This window comes from Polypterus senegalus, chromosome 9 (genome assembly GCF_016835505.1).
Source record: "Polypterus senegalus isolate Bchr_013 chromosome 9, ASM1683550v1, whole genome shotgun sequence".
Classification (NCBI taxonomy): Eukaryota; Metazoa; Chordata; class Cladistia; order Polypteriformes; family Polypteridae; genus Polypterus; species Polypterus senegalus.
The window spans coordinates 174,739,178-174,755,582 of NC_053162.1; the positions used below are offsets into that span (position 1 = coordinate 174,739,178).

The window sequence follows — 16,405 nt, forward strand, 5'->3', positions numbered from 1 at the left end:
GACAGACAGACAGATAGATAGAATGAACATTATACCATAGATAAGAAAGGCACTATATAATAGACAGAACATTATACCATAGACAAGAAAGGTACTATATAGATAGATAGATATGTGAAAGGCACTATATAAAGGATAGATAGATAGATAGATAGATAGATAGATAGATAGATAGATAGATAGATAGATAAAAATGATATGTGACTTGCCCCATGTAGTTTGTGGTGGTGGATAAGAAAATCTTTGCATCTCATATTTTCATGCAAAACAAAGATAAAAAGAAAAAACCTTTCTGATACCGTGGGGATCTATAGTGTCCAAAACTGGACAAGAGAAAACAGCAGCTGTTAGTCATGTTACTAGTGTCACATAACCCACACATCAAGTCATCCAGTCGTATGCTCACAACATCCCAAACACAAACATTTCTTAGGGCGTCAGTAAATAAAGATGTGCAACACTATGAATGAAAATCACTTGTGTTCCTCCACCACCACCAGCACTGTCTCCCTTTTAAGTATAATTTTCAGGGGAAGCAATGGCAAAATCCTCTTCCACTGATTTATTTTTTGATCCACTAAATCCAGCTCAGGGGGCCGAAAGCCCATCCTGAGAGCTTTGAGCACCAGGCGGGCACCGACCCAGGACAGAATACTGCACATATTTGGGCTATGAGAGGTAAACTGGAGCACCAGGAGAGAAACCCAGACAGACACAGAGTGAAAATAAAAACTCAAACACAAATAATGACTGGACTGGCTGTCACCCCAAAGTCATTTTTACTCTTTAAAGACATTCAAATCTCCCTAATAAAAACCCCACAATTTTATTATGTGATATAACAACAAGAAAATGTTTTTTTTGTAATATTTATTGTGCATTGGCAAACACTGTAAAAACATTAACAATTCTAATACTTTCAATTAACACAACCGATAGAAAAAGATTAGGCACATGCAAATTGTTGGAATGTGAATGCAAGCAATCATTGATAGTCAGGAATTTAAAAAAGTGGCTTATTTTATACAAAAAAAAAAAAAAACCTACTCCCAATCTACTGGAACAGATGCTACCCCAACATTCCACTTTGATCATTTAAGGCAGAAAAAAAATGTCCTGAAAATAATAACTAATAAAACAAGATTGGATGCCATCAGTTGAATTGCCTAGTTAAAAATCACCGTAAAAAGACAAATGTAATATTTTATCACACTGCTAGCGGAGTCCAGCAGGTCATAGGAGTTTCCTTTGTTATCAAATCCTTGGTCTTAGGCTTTAAGAGGGGTACATTACAGTGACAGTAACCTGACACTGCAGCGTACCGTCCACACTGTATGTGAACTAACTTACCAATCCAAAAGACACACCTGAGGTCGGCATGCTTCCGTTTAGTTTTGTCTCAGTCTGGCCAACCACAATATTAGAGCCCTCACAGCCACATCTCTTAATAACCTTTCGTGCTACATGAGGTCAGATGTACCTAATGCATTGGGCACGATATGAATTAGCGAACTACCAGTGTATGTAGAATCTGGTCTGTTAAAAGTCAAAGAAAAAACTGAAACCAAAAAGATGAGCAGATTAGTAACACCAATCACACTACTGGCACCAATGCAGCGTTAAAAAAATCAAAAACAACAAAATGAAGCCAAAGTTTTAAATAACGGAATAACGGAACACATGGAGAGAAACGCGAAGGAGTGTACAAAGTTGATGTCATATAGTTAAGGCAGCGCCAGACTGCACCGACACATGACGGAACTGGCACAGCAGATTAACAATGATTAGCGTTCATTTCTGATAATTAATGGACAGTGACTAGTATATGTGCGTGTGCGTGTGTGTGCGCACTTCCATAATGGCGGTGTGGATTGGCGACACGAAGGTTTCTCATTTCTCACCTAAACTGATTTATAGCTGTGCCACGAGCACTTAGATGCTCTGATTTTAAGGTTTATGAGGTCCAGACTTTGGAATTTTTGTTATTGGCCTACTGAAATCTAACAGTCGCTCGCCTCTATGTAAACCAATCAAGATTACACATTTAAAAATTCAGAGCTCAACACTGAAGAAACAACAGTAAAAATCATAATGGTAACAGGCTTACAGTATCTGGCAATTGAAAGAATAGAAAATACTTTCATATGCCAAGCACCAACAAATCATTTAAATGGAAAAAAGAAAAGAATGTTTTGCTTCCCTAAATTACATTTTATCATATGGGTTTCCTGTATTACCAGTTATGTCAGAGAAATGTAAGCGAAAGCAGAATGGTGATTCATGCCTGTGTGATTCACTCGCTTCTTAGCCAGCAGGCTGCAAAGGAGCAGTACAGCCTACACACAAACGAACGTCTGTGACATGGAGGCATACTGATGAGATTATAGCAATGCAAAGAAGCTATCTGGCCAAACCTATAGGTTCCGTGGTAATGAGAAGGAAGACAACTGTGCCCACCTGGCACTGCTGATGCTCATGACCTGTCCTGTAAGGTGTGCTGCAAATCTACAAGGTCTAGAAGCTCTTTGTTATCCTAATTATAAAGGAAATGTTAAACTGAGCACCATCACCGTCACAGTAAAACATTTATGTATAACTGATTATAAGGCCACCATGGGGCCAAGTGGGCAAGGAAACCCTCCACACGGGAAGGCAAAAAAAATCCTGTGAGGATTACGTTCTTTAAAATACTAAAGGCAGGGGGATACTCTTTTCCTTAAGGACCTTGGTGTCCATAACAGCATTTTGTCTCTTACCCAAAAGGGGCAAACCTTTGAATCCAATGACAAATTCATTCGATTTGTGACATCCATAAAGCATTATGGGCACACACAAGTGTAGCTACTCAAGTCCACGAAGAAGTAGAAAAAACATCAAAGACCACATTATTGGGAAGGCCTCCTGTAATTGTGCCCTCCCCGCCATACTGAATGATTTAAGAGACATAGGTGGGCACAAACCTAATCACTCAGTTCATGCCAAGCATAAGTTAGGAGGGAGAACGGAGCTGCTATGGTCCCTGCCTGAGGTGTCAAATCACGGTGACAAGTGACCCCAGTTCCAAGTGCTGCCCATTCCTCTTTTCTTCTCCTAATACATTTAGTATTTGTGTACAGTTATCTGCCCTGAAGGACTGAAGCCTGGATACATTTCTTGACACAAAGAGTTGTGAGGACCTACAATGAACTACCAAATCATGAAGCAGAAACCTTCACAGCCATTAAGAAGGACGTGATGAGACGTTGGAACAGCTTAGCAGTCAGCTAAACAAACGAGCGACTGAACGGTCTCCACACTCTCATTCGTCAAATTTCACATGCAAGTTCTTTGCTCTTCTCCAACAAAACTTCAACTACTTTCTCATTTTATTTATTCTTTCCATGATTTATTTCAACATTCACTGTATAACATGATTGCACATAAAAGATATAATAAAAAGTCACTTTTCATGCAAAAAAAAAAAAAATTACATATTATTAAAACCAGAGTGGCAACTCCAAAGAAGAAAACTGAGCTGCAGCTAGAGAGGTTCCATGAAGCAAATCTCATCATTTCATGTCATTATTTTCTTTTCCTTTGAATACTCGGCACTTTTAAGGCTACATGTTCTCGCTCTCCAAACATCTCAATCCAAAATTTGTCATTGTCATTTATTGCGGGGGAAAAAAAAACAAAACAAAAAAACAGGGACAATGCCACCAGCTGCCATAATCTCTCAAAGTTTATGAACTCTGGGGGCAGCTGGTGTGACTTTTAAAGATTACCACAAAAAATAAGGCTTTTTAAAATTATTTTTAAGATCACTATAATTAGAAGTGAATGGAAATTGGGGCTGAGGCCTGTGATGTTACCCCGGCCCCCTGTAACCTCCTCACCACCTCGTCTAAGAGAAGGGCACTTACTAGCATGTATGCCCTAGCTCGCATTAAGGCAAATATACTTCTGCATAACACTGATAGCAGTTAGGTCCATCTGAGACTAGAATCTCTTATATGCTGCATGTAGTCAAAATGATGCAAAAACTTTATAATAATGCTGAGAAAATAAAACAAATTGGTCTGAAGAAGAAGGCAGTGATAAAGGTGAACTGCCAGTGCCAGTTCACCACAATAACGTGTGCAAGCCTTCACCACATGATTATAGACCCAACAGCTCTAAAGCAAGTCTCAGTATTAAAAATGAAATAATGGTGATCATAATGAAATCAAAATGGAAAATATTTATTCATATATATATATATATATATATATATATATATATATATATATATATATATAGCAAAACTAAAATTACTGTTGGGCCACCAATCCTATAATTAAGTATGGAAGGACAGACAAGGAAAGGTAACACAACCAAAAAAAAAAAAACACGAAGGAGGAAAATGCAACTTGTGCAAAAATAATAAATAAATAAATAAATAAATGCAAGGGCTTTGACTTTATGGATAAATTATATAGTGACCATATTGTACTAGAAATGTGGGCCTCTATCATTATTACTAATAAACAGCAGGACACAAAATCCAAGGTGGTCTTTGTAAGAAGCTGAACTCCACTAAGCAAAGTCAAGGTGCACTTGGAAGGGAATGGAGCCCCCTGCAGTCCACCACAAAAACAACATACAGTAAATGGTCATGCTGTTTGTGAGTGAGGAGTGATCAAATGAAGGCTCCCGTACTGACCTGGACCGCCTGAGCAGTGGTGGCCTGAACACCCCACTCAATATGGTGACCTCATAAGAAGCAGAAGGTACCTAAAGTAGTGAATTTCGGGCAGCTGGCTTGCGTTAAAGCAGCACCACCAGGAGCAAGGCCTGTCTACAGTAGTAGTGTCGACATTTAACAGGTTCTGCTCTTATCCTAGTATTTTCATATCCTTCCCAGTTCTTGGATAGGAAGTACTGGAACACAGGGGCCACTGCTTTTGACCTTGGGACAGAGCTGCCTTTAATGGTTTTTTTTTAAGCTTATGTTTCTGAGATAGAATTTACCGAGCTGTGCAATTATTTTGGTTACAGACACTGTGCAGTGACAATGACCCACCTTAAATCAAAATGGAAGACCCTCCTTTGACCTTACAGAAAGGTAACCTGTAACCTGCAAATGTAAACCACCCCTACTTGACCATCTCCTCATTTTATATAAATATATACTGTATACAGACTTTTCATTTTGCACGCATACATCACAGTTATCAAGAAAGGCAACATATATTAAAAAGAGTTAGTTTTTATAAGCTGAACGACTGACTAGGAAGTGTGATAAGAAAGATCTGAGGCCATCATGTGGACAGCAGTGCCAGCAGCATTCAGTGGTGATCTTTTGTTATAGGAGCCTGCTCACTATAAAAGGAATGCGCTGCGTACATTGCTATTTTTATAACTATATTGATAAACGTAAAACAGTATGTATGTGTTCTGTCTACATGTCAATGAGCCATACTACGACAGGGTGGTCCTAATTGATAGAAAACCATTTGCCTTTACAAGAACAACTCAACAACTTTTGTCTTTTACAAACCAGGAAATTACTAATCTGTAGAAGAAACTACCGCTCACTAACGGGGAGAACAGAACCAAGACTGGATTTGTAGCATTTCAACAACTAGAATTCAGCCTGAACCTCTGTCAGAACAGGAGAGGCAAAATAAACATGAAAGAAATCGTTTTCTTGGCTGCTAGTGCCTGCAAAAGGCAAACCCAATATGGACAGCAGAAAGGTTGCATTTCATTTCTGGAGTCGAATCACAGAAGAAAAGAAAAAGTTAATACTGAGCTGCTCAGCAAAGAAGCACCCGGCCAGACTTCCTGGAGACCACAGATGTAGGCAGCAAGTCCCAGGTCTGAGTGGCCGATTTAAAACACTCACTCCATGATTAAAAAGTTATTGGAAATCAAGAAGGGTAAAAAAAAGAAGGCTAGGCCTCCAAACAATGTTAGAAACACCCTGATCGGTTTTACAAAAATAAAAAAAAAGTAATAACAGCAGCAATTTTGGAGTGTGTTACCACTGTGTGTTCTTGATTTTAAAGTTCTTCAGTGGTAGTGCAAGAACAAGGAAAAAAAAAATCAAACCTTAATGCAAAAGAAGGGTATAAAGTAGTGGAGCAGTCAACAATGTCCCACAAAGCACAGCAATGTGGCGTTGTTTCCCAAGAGCACCCAACACTGCTGTAATTACTGTGGAGAGGAGTGGTTTCTTCCTTCTTCTCTGCAGTGTCTTTCACAAAAGTGTGGCCCTTGGTTATGAACTATCCTGAAGTTCCTTTGCTTTAGTTAAGATGGCATGGACATCAGAAATGGGGTAATCCTGAAAAGAAGATCAACACTGCAGATTAACAGACCGATAAAAGAACCCTTTAACCATTTCAACTCTGATCTCTACCAGGGTAAGTCACAATAGGAAAGAATAAAATACGCTCTACAGATAAACATTTCAGTACACCCCTCCAAATTATTGAGTTCAGGTGTCTCAGCCACACTTATTGCTAAACAGTGTATGAAACTGAAAACACAGCCATGCAATCTCCACTGACAAATATGAGGTTGTACTGAAAAGCTCAGCGACTTAAAACATGGCACTGTCATTGGATGACACCTTTGGCACAAGTCAGTATATGAGATTTGTGCCCTGCTAGATCTGCCCCAAACAAAAGTACAGTATGTGCTATTACTGTGTAGTGGAAGCATTAAGGAGCAATGACAGCTCACCCTCAAAGCTGTAGACCATGTGGGGCCACCAGGTACTAAATCGTAATATATCTATATACATTGGATTATATATATATACAGTATATATATATATATATATATATATATATATATATATATATATATATACTAGCAAAATACCCACGCTTGGCAGCGAGAAGTAGTGTGTTAAAGAAGTAAAGAAAAGAAAAGGAAACATTTTGAAAATAACGTAACATGATTGTCAAAGTAATTGTTTTGTGTATTTGGCCACAGCGTCATGCAGTTGTTTTCGGTAGCTGCATCAGAAAATGTACCACGACGTCTGACACGCCTCCTTTTTAGTGTTTTCTCACAGCTTGGATTGCTGCTGTTATAATCGGTTTGAGTCTATATATATATATATATATATATATATATATATATATATATATATATATACACACACACACACACAGTATACATACACATACATACATACATACATACACACACACACACAGGTATATATATGTGTATATATTTGTATGTGTCTATATGTGTGTGTATAGCTTTGGTCACTGAGTGCAAGGGAAAAAAATAAAATGTAGTCTATAAGCTATTAAACAGTAAAACATTAACATTTTAAGAAGTAAAGATACACTGAGCACCAGTGGAGTGGTTTCGGGTAAACAACATTTTAAAGCCGGTATAACATAACAGGTAAGTAGTACTAACAGCAGCTAAAATGTATGTGGATCATCTCTTGGTAGTTGATCCCTTTTGAAAGGCACTACACGACGGCTGTGGTATAGAAATTACATTTTCTATGTGAACGTCCAAATTTCTGCCTGTGGTAATGTGCCTTACCAGCATTACCAGCAATTAAAAGAAAATCATTTTTGTGTCCTCTGCAGTGTTAAGAGATAAAGGGTTTGGTTGGGGATAAAAGGAAAAAAGGTGTAAAGAAAGGAAACTTGCCATTTTCTTTAATATAGTGTAGAGAGAGGTCTTCGCTGACAATATGAGCGTTGCGGTGGGTCTCGTAGACTGGAGAGACGGCCCTGCCCATTAACTGTCCGGGATGGCACTGTTGGTCCTCCACTCCTGTGCGTGTCTTCATAATCCGACCTGACGACCTCATAATCGTATACGTGTAAAAGAAAGTGTGAAGCGCCTTAATATTAGTTTGCCGCGGTCTAGAAATGGGATCCCGTGTTTACAGTTGTCTGGGCTATAGCTCATGGGAAGGGGGAAAAAAATTAAAAGTGTTTACTTTCACTTAAGGCAGAAGCGCAGTCAGCGTCTCAAAGGCCGGCACAGCTACGCACGCACGCCGGCTGCCCGACTTTTGTAGTATTTTTGCAGTGCAGGAAACGCCAGTTCTTGCAGACACGTTCACGTGAGCAAAACTCTCCGCGCTCTTTAGAGGTCTTGCTTTCTCTGCGCACTGCGCTCATAGTCAGTTCACGTGAGCCGCTCGGAGTACATGCATCGAAGCTTCTGAGCTGTGCCTGTGCTATCTCGTGATGTCCACGGCGTTATTTAATGTTAGCTAAGACCCGGCACTTAAAAGTTTCTCGCTACAGCAATTTTAACTCCATTACAAAGTCATCCAAAGTCTCGTTTATACCTCGTGTCTTCTCATTAAACTTGTATCTGGCGAATAAATTATTCAGCGTTTTTCTTCAGCGCTCTTTGGGGGCTCTTCCTTCTTTTCTACATACGGCGGTCATAGTCAGTTCACGTGATTACATGGGAGGTGTACAGATGTCACACGCAGCTCCACCCCCCACGGCCATCGGGCTAAAGTTCATTACAGTATATGGAGAAAAATAGGTTCCAGTTATGCCCATTACGTGTAGAATTTCGAAATGAAACCTGCCCAACTTTTGTAAGTAAGCTGTAAGGAATGAGCCTGCCAAATTTCAGCCTTCTACCTACACGGGAAGTTGGAGAATTAGTGATGAGTCAGTGAGGGCTTTGCCTTTTATTAGTATAGATAGATAGATAGATAGATAGATAGATAGATAGATAGATAGATAGATAGATAGATAGATAGATAGATAGATAGATAGATAGATAGATAGATAGATACTTTATTAATCCCAAGATAGATAGATAGATAGATATACGTACACATATATACAGTGAGATACGAGTGCCCCAACGTACAAGGTTTTTGAGATACGAGCTGTCACTAGGTCGATTTTTTGCCTTGAGTTACAAGCCAAAATTTGAAATACGAACCATCAAAGAGCTTGTCGCCCAGGAACTGACGATGGAGTAGTTGATGGAACTACAGACGCGGCAACATACGGAGGTTCTGCAGGAGATCGGTATCGCAGAGGAGGTTATCTCTTAAAGTGATGTGGGAAAAAGTTTCGAACTTTAAAGAAAAGAAACACCCTGAAAAAGTTACAACTGGTCGTGCAGCGGTGCTATTTAATGACACTTGCCTAACTCATTTCAGAAACATTCTAAAGGGGAGGACTAAACAAAGCTCCTTGGACAGGTTTCTATTGAAACGCCTTGAGAATGAAAGTGACGAAAGCATGGCAAAAAAGAAAAAAAATAGTGAAGAAGAAAATTAAGTTAAGCAAAGTGAAGTGAAAGAAAAAAATAATACAATACGCTAATTGGCTTTGCCAACATCTGTTTATTTCTTTAGATTCTCTTTTATGTATTAGGTTTTATTTTGTTTGTATACAATACTTGTTCATTATAAATACATTTTTCTTATGTTGAAAACATTTAACTAAAAACTGGGGTGGTTTTTTGGGGGCTGGCACGAATTAATCTCATTTCAGTTTATTTCAATGGGGAAAACTGATTTGAGATACGAGCATTTTGACTTACGAGCTCGGTCACAGAACAAAATAAACTCGTATCTCAAGGTGCCAGTGTGTGTGTGTATATATATATATATATATATATATATATATATATATATATATATAAATAAATACAATCCAATGTATGTATGTATGTATGTATGTCTGTATGTCCGTCTGCTTTTCATGAGAGATCTACTTAACAGGTTTATATCAGGTTTCTTTTCTATAATTTGCTTGAATATTCCGGTTGTTTTTGCGACTTCTCTCATTGCGCTAAATATCATAGTTTGCTTGCAGGAGCAATATATTCGCACAAATCCGAGAGAGAGAAACTGGGGGCTGAGGGGAGGGGGAAGCAGGACCTCAGGAGTGGGGAGCAGGGCCAGGCCCTCCTCACTCACCAGCCTCCTTGCAATCAATCAACATTTATTTATATAGCACATTTTCATACAAAAAAATGTAGCTCAAAGTGCTTTACAAAATGAATAGAAAAATAGAAGACACAATAAAAAATAAACATAAGTCAACATTAATTAACATAGAATAAGTAAGGTCCGATGGCCAGGGTGGACAGAAAAAAAAAAAAAACTCTAAAAGCTGGAGAAAAAAAATAAAATCTGTAGGGATTCCAGACCAAGAGAACGCCCAGTCCCCTCTGGGCAATCTACCTAACATAAATTCAAGTTGGTAGCTGCTCATTGGCAGAGATATCACGGCCACGGGCTCTTCTCCCTACACGGGGACGCCCTCCTGTCAGAGCTGAACACGATCAGATACAGTGGCAGCGTTTGACGTTGGAGTGTACCTACGTTCCGCTTGGCCAGAATTACATTTTCTTTTTTTAATTGATTTTTAAAGTTTGTCCTCTTTCACTACTATGCAGGCAGAGCAGCAGAGAGACAGCTAGTATTACTGTATAAAAATTGCTTATCCACCTTACAACAGAGATTCACAAACTGCTTCTGTATTTGGTGGCCATTGGTAGCTGTTTTTATCGCACACAACAGTTTGATAAATCAATGCTTCTTAAACTATAGGTCACGATTCTCCAAGGGCGGTACGATGATTTGCTGCGTCTAGAAGACATCCAAAATTAAGTTGTGAGAAAAACAAGTTGAAGAACCACTGCAATAAACTAACTGGAATGTAACATGCATAGGCAAGTGATTATTAAAACTGTTTGTTTTTATTATAAATTAATCACCAAGTTATTTCTGCTTTATAGAAAAATATTAATATACTTGAAGGAAATACAATAAATTGCAATCAATATGCAATTAATTTTGATTCCATTTATCATAATTAATGGAATCAAACAGTAGGCATAGTTTATTTTATAAAGACTTGATAAATTACTGAGTTAGAGTGAATCTCTACATTGTCATATTGTTTGATATAATTATGTTTTGTGCAATATTTTTATCACAACTACTGTATAAGAGTGGTGGCTGTTTTGATGGCAAAGGGAACAGTAGCTGTAGTAACAAATCAGATTTTAGAATGGGATATCCAGCAAACTCCTACAGATGTGATAGTCAGGTGTCCACAAAATATGACCCATACACTCTCCGATTTTGCTCTAATAATTCAATCATTTGCTACTCATATTTTAGTCATGAGGTTATACTGTACAGGTTGAGGAGACCCTGGAGAGTTGGAGATCTGCTCTAGAGAGGAGAAGAATGAAGGTCAGTAGGACCACCATGACAGAATACATGTGTGTGAATGAGAGGAAGCTCAGTGGAATGGTGAGGATGACGGGAGTAGAGTTGGTGAAGGGATGAGTTTAAATACTTGGGATCAACAGTACAGAGTAACGGGGATTGTGGAGGAGAAGTGAAGAAGAGAGTGCAGGCAGGGTGGAGAAGAGTGTCAGGTGTGATTTGTGACAAGACGGGTATCAGCAAGAGTGAAAGGGAAGGTCTACAGGACAGTAGTGAGACCACCTTTGTTATATGGGCTGGAAACGGTGGCTTTGACCAGAAAGCAGGAGGCAGAACTGGAGGTGGCAGAGTTAAAGATGTGGAGATTTGCACTGGGTGTGACGAGGATGGACAGGATTAGAAATGAAGACATTAGAGGGTCAGCTCAGGTGGGACTGTTAGGAGACAAAGTCAGAGAGGTGAGATTGCGTTGGTTTGGACATGTGCAGAAGAGAGATGCTGAGTATATTGGGAAAAGGGTACTAAGGATAGAGCTGCCAGGTAAGAGGAGAAGAGGAAGGCCTAAGAGAAGGTTTATGGATGTGGTGAGAGAGGACATGAAGGCGATGAGTGTGACAGAGAAAGATGACGAGGACAGGAAGAAATGGAAAAAGATGATCCACTGTGGAAGAAGAGGAGGTAATACTGTAAAACATTAAAACTTTTTTAATCACTGAACCTGTTAAAATGCCCTCTGTGTTTTTATGGACTACTAACTGTACAGTATGTCAGAGTAAACAAGCTTTATTTCCATTTCTGAGTAATAAAGGCAGTCAGTCTGTGTGACTTCTGCTGTCACCTTCAGCTAAAGTGCAACTCTCTTACCTGGAGCAGTCTCATGTTGACAGTAAAATCTCCCACTAGTATCTCATCTCGAATCAGACTGGAAAAAGAAAACAATGTAAAAGATAATAAATCATGGAACACAGTTTAAATGAAAAGCAATTACTATTGCCAAATAATTTTAAAGTGCTATTGCCTCACAGATCCGGATTACCAGGCTCAAATCCCATGCCCTGTTATTGCCCAAGTAAAGTTTGCACATTCTTTTCACATCTGCATGGATTTCCTCCCAGATCGGCAAAGATAGCTAGGGATTTTAAAACCAGCCCTGTGTGAGTATGAATGTGTTCACGAATGGGAGCCAATTTATTACTGGTTTCTGCCTTGGGCCCAGTGCTGCTAGGAATCAGTAAACTGAACTAAGCAAGTCTGAGTTTTGGTTTTCCACTCCCTTCAAATAACTCACACAAGCATGGCACAGCAGACAAGGAGGAGGAAGTTGAAGCGGTCCTGGTCCGAGAAGAGCGAGTCCCATATCCGAATAACATCAGGAAGCAGGAACTCCTGCGAGAGCAGCAGGGTTAGCCAGCGAAAGGTGAAGTATTGAGGTTTAATGTTCTGCTCTTGCTGAAACGAAAAAAAAAAAAGATCCCCTGAGTGAGTTGGAGTTCTCACAGTCCATGACCTCAGAAAAAGACTCGAAGACAATGGGGAATTGTGGAGATGGTTATAAGAGGAAACAGAAAAGACAATGAGAAACTAGAAGCAAAGAAAAAACCCTCTGTGTTCCTGAACCTTTACAAAAATGGTGCAAACACAGTTAACAATAGGAAAAACAGATCCCTCCATTAATATACAATACAACAAGACCATCTTCACAGAGGTTTTCAACCTTTTGCATCTGCAACAGAACAGTCCATATATACAGTATGTGTGTGTGTTTCTGATACGGATGTGAGCGACACTGGAGCACCACAAGGAACAGTCCTGTCTCCTGCTCTCTTCACTCTGTACTCCTCTGACTATAAATATAACAGCAAGTCATGTCACTTGCAGACAATTTTAGGTGACCCTGCACTTATGGGGTGTATCAGTAAGGATGAGGAGTCAGAGGAGAGGAGTCAAGTGGAGAACTCTGAGAATTGTCTGCAACTTAACATCAGCAAAATCAAGGAACTGCTTATTGAATCTCATTGCAAAAAGAGCCTCCATGTCCAGTCACCATTCAAGGAGCGGATGCAGAGGTGGTCCACACCAATAACAGACTGGAGTGGTCTCCTAACACAGAATAACTATATAAGAAAGGGCAGAGCAGACTTTCTTTTTTCCTTGGAGACTGCGTTTCTTCAGTTTGAGTAGTGACATTCTTTGCATCTTTTAGAACTCTGTGATGACCAATTTGATTTTCTACATTGTGGTGTGCTGGGCTGGTAACATCACTTCAAGAGAGGCCCACTGAGTCAACAAGCTAATTAAAAAGGGCAGGCTCAGTTATGGGACACACTCCGGACCCCCTGGTAAAGGAGGACAGAATTAAAACAAAACTGAGTGCCATTATGAACAATGCTGCACATCCTCTCTGTGACACAACAACACTGAGGACTTTTAGACAATGAATTATATAGCAGAAGTGAGTCAGGAAATGCGACGCGGGCACCATAATACCAACAGCAATATGCCTGTATAGTGCCTCACTGGGACTGCCATGAAAGAAGAAGTTTTTCTTTTCCCCTAGGGAAAAAGAACAAAAGGACAAAAAAAAAAAAAAATCATCCGCTCTCAGAGCATGGTCCAATCAGAATACGATTAGGTGATCACAAACTGTTCTGAGGCATCATGGGTACTCGTGGTTAGTGCGGCTGCCTCACACCACTGAAGTCCTACTTTCAAACTGACTGGAATTTGCATGTTGGCTTTTTGAAGGTATTTTGAAGTTCACTTGTTTTCATCCAAGGTCATTCATTTTAAGTTAACTGATGACTTGTGCCATGCTAGTTATCAACACTGGGTCCTGTAATGGATAAATACACCAGAGTCCACCAATCCCTTCATGGAATAAACAGGTCTGGATTATTGATATAAGGATGGAACGGTCCCAAGTTCTGCAAGAATCTGCAGTTAAACAGCTATCTGCAGTACACAGTATTATATTCAAGTGTTGCATCCTACACGGTCTTCTCATTTTTTACATTATTTTGTTTTAAATTGTTTAGTATCCACAGTGCTAGGTGAAGGCACATGGTCAGTCTAGGAGTTTTCATCACATATAAAGGAGCCTTTTCTGATGTCTTCTATCACGATTAAATTTTCACTATTTGCCTACGGAATAATCCTTCACAGAGTGCAGCTGGTCCAAGAGAGCTGGAATTTGAATCTAAAATTACCCATTTTTTTTATTAATATTTTTGTATTGCCACACACGTGTGCATGGGAGACAATTTCAGGGCTCATCTAAAGCTAATCAGACTCTGAGGCAGGAGTCTGTGCTGTCACCTAGAGCCAAACCCCACTTTGACATTCACACCACCAATGACATCACTTCCATTTCCGGACCAGCTGAACCCCCTCTTCTTATTCTCTAGTTTGTAAACCGGCCATGCGGTCATTTTGAGTCATTCGTCTATTGACCCACATTTGAAACGACACCATTTATCATTTACGGTCAATTATACAGGGATCACTATGGTGCCCCAAATCTGTTCTGTCATTATTTACAGTATATATTGTATATTGTTTATCTATTTACATTTTTAAAGTTATGTTTTGCACTTATTTAACTTTTTTCATACAAATTATTGTGCAAGGTGGTCATGTGAATTTCCCCTTGGGATTAATAAAGTATCTCTCTATCTATCTATCATAAGTTTAACCCTTACAATGACTGAGTTAAATCAAACCTGTTTTTTGTGTTTGAGATTAGTGAAATCACCCCAAATTTTATCAGTGCAGGATGAAGCTTTAGGACTTATGCTACAATTCCTCAAATAAAATAACATTTTAAACAAATTAAACATTCTCTAAGTTGTTCAGCTTTTATCAATTTTTTATCTTGTCATGTTTTTTGGGGTCAGACTTCACCCACCATTGACTTAATGGATTTTCCACCTCATTTTGGGTATTTTGTTCATAAACCATAAAAACAACCCAAATATCATGCCATCTTTTTCAGCCGAGACATTACCTTTTAATAAAGTGTTTTGATTTTACAAAAAATAAACATGTTTCCAAATGCCTTTGTTTTGTATAGCTTCTACACATTTTTACCATCTCCATGTTCTTCAAGTCAATATTATTGTACTACTAGGGGGCTCTGCCCCCTGCTCACTTCGCTCGCCCACCCCCGTGTTTGGTTTACCAGATATACAATTTAAAGTGATTATTTTCATGGGAATTGTTACATATGCATTACTTTCACTTTAAAACTTTAGTAAAAACAATATTTGCAATTACTTTTTCTTCACAATCGCATTGAATTTTGATTCCGTATTTGGACTTACATCGTGACAACGCAACGTATAACCGCCCGTGAGTGAATATCGTTTCTGTCTCTCTAATAAATTACTCGACTTTTTTGAATGTTTGTCCCTGCTCTTTCTTCTTCGCTTAGTCATTGATGTGTCAGAAATGTATAAAATTATTGTCCTGATAAAATTTATAAGAACTGAGCGTGTAGGAAGAGTGTCTGCCAAAAGCATTCACACGACTGAGAGGTTAGATGACCGCGGTCTTGTTTGAAAATGGTTGTAAGAATCTCATGTTAAAAGTCTCCGTCTAGCAAGACTTCACTCCAAAAAGTCTCTCAACAAGTCACATAACGCCCCAAGATTTTTTTATTATGAGAGATATATTGTTGTATATTGCTTGGGCTTCGATAAAACCTACATTTTCACACAAAGTTAAGCACACACACAGAATGCAAGTTAATGAAATTAGAATTTATCCAAATTCTCTCAGGGCACAGCGTAAAGATGTAATAAAAACAGAAACTATTCTCTTGATACACACTAACAAACAGACCACCAAGAATGAGGAACACACACTCAACAGAAAGCCTTTGCAATGCTGGATGGCACACCGTAACTGCAATAAGCTCACTAGAGTGAGTCACAGAAAATCAGTCACAAAGCCTTCTACATTCTCAAAAATACGACACATGGACATTATCTTAAGCCCTTCTCCAGGTTACACAATGTTCATCTTGCAACTTGACATCTTTAAATAACAATAAAAAAGCCTCTCCACAGGACTTCTAAACTGTGCCATTAAAGCAGAGCAGCTCTTCCAAAATGTCACAGTTCAGGTCACTGACAAACACTGCTCATTCTCCTGGGACATTCGTCCTTATCTCTCCTTCTTTCATTCCCCTTGCAGCCTAATGCTGATGGTATCAGCCTCTGATTTCTGGTGGGCCTTGCA

The 16,405-nt window shown here is 39.1% G+C and overlaps 1 protein-coding gene across 1 annotated transcript in view; it reads right to left on the reverse strand.

The window, feature by feature from the left end:
* Positions 1-1,028: 1,028 nt before the first annotated feature.
* tbc1d13 (TBC1 domain family, member 13) overlaps positions 1,029-16,405 on the reverse strand; it is a 64,482-nt gene continuing 49,105 nt past the window's right edge. The window contains exons 10-12 of the mRNA XM_039764312.1: positions 12,456-12,616; positions 12,032-12,089; positions 1,029-6,307 (exon numbers count right to left, since the gene is read on the reverse strand). Coding sequence (XP_039620246.1) covers positions 6,242-6,307; positions 12,032-12,089; positions 12,456-12,616 — 285 coding nt within the window. The 3' untranslated portion in view covers positions 1,029-6,241. The remainder of the gene's footprint in view (positions 6,308-12,031; positions 12,090-12,455; positions 12,617-16,405) is intronic.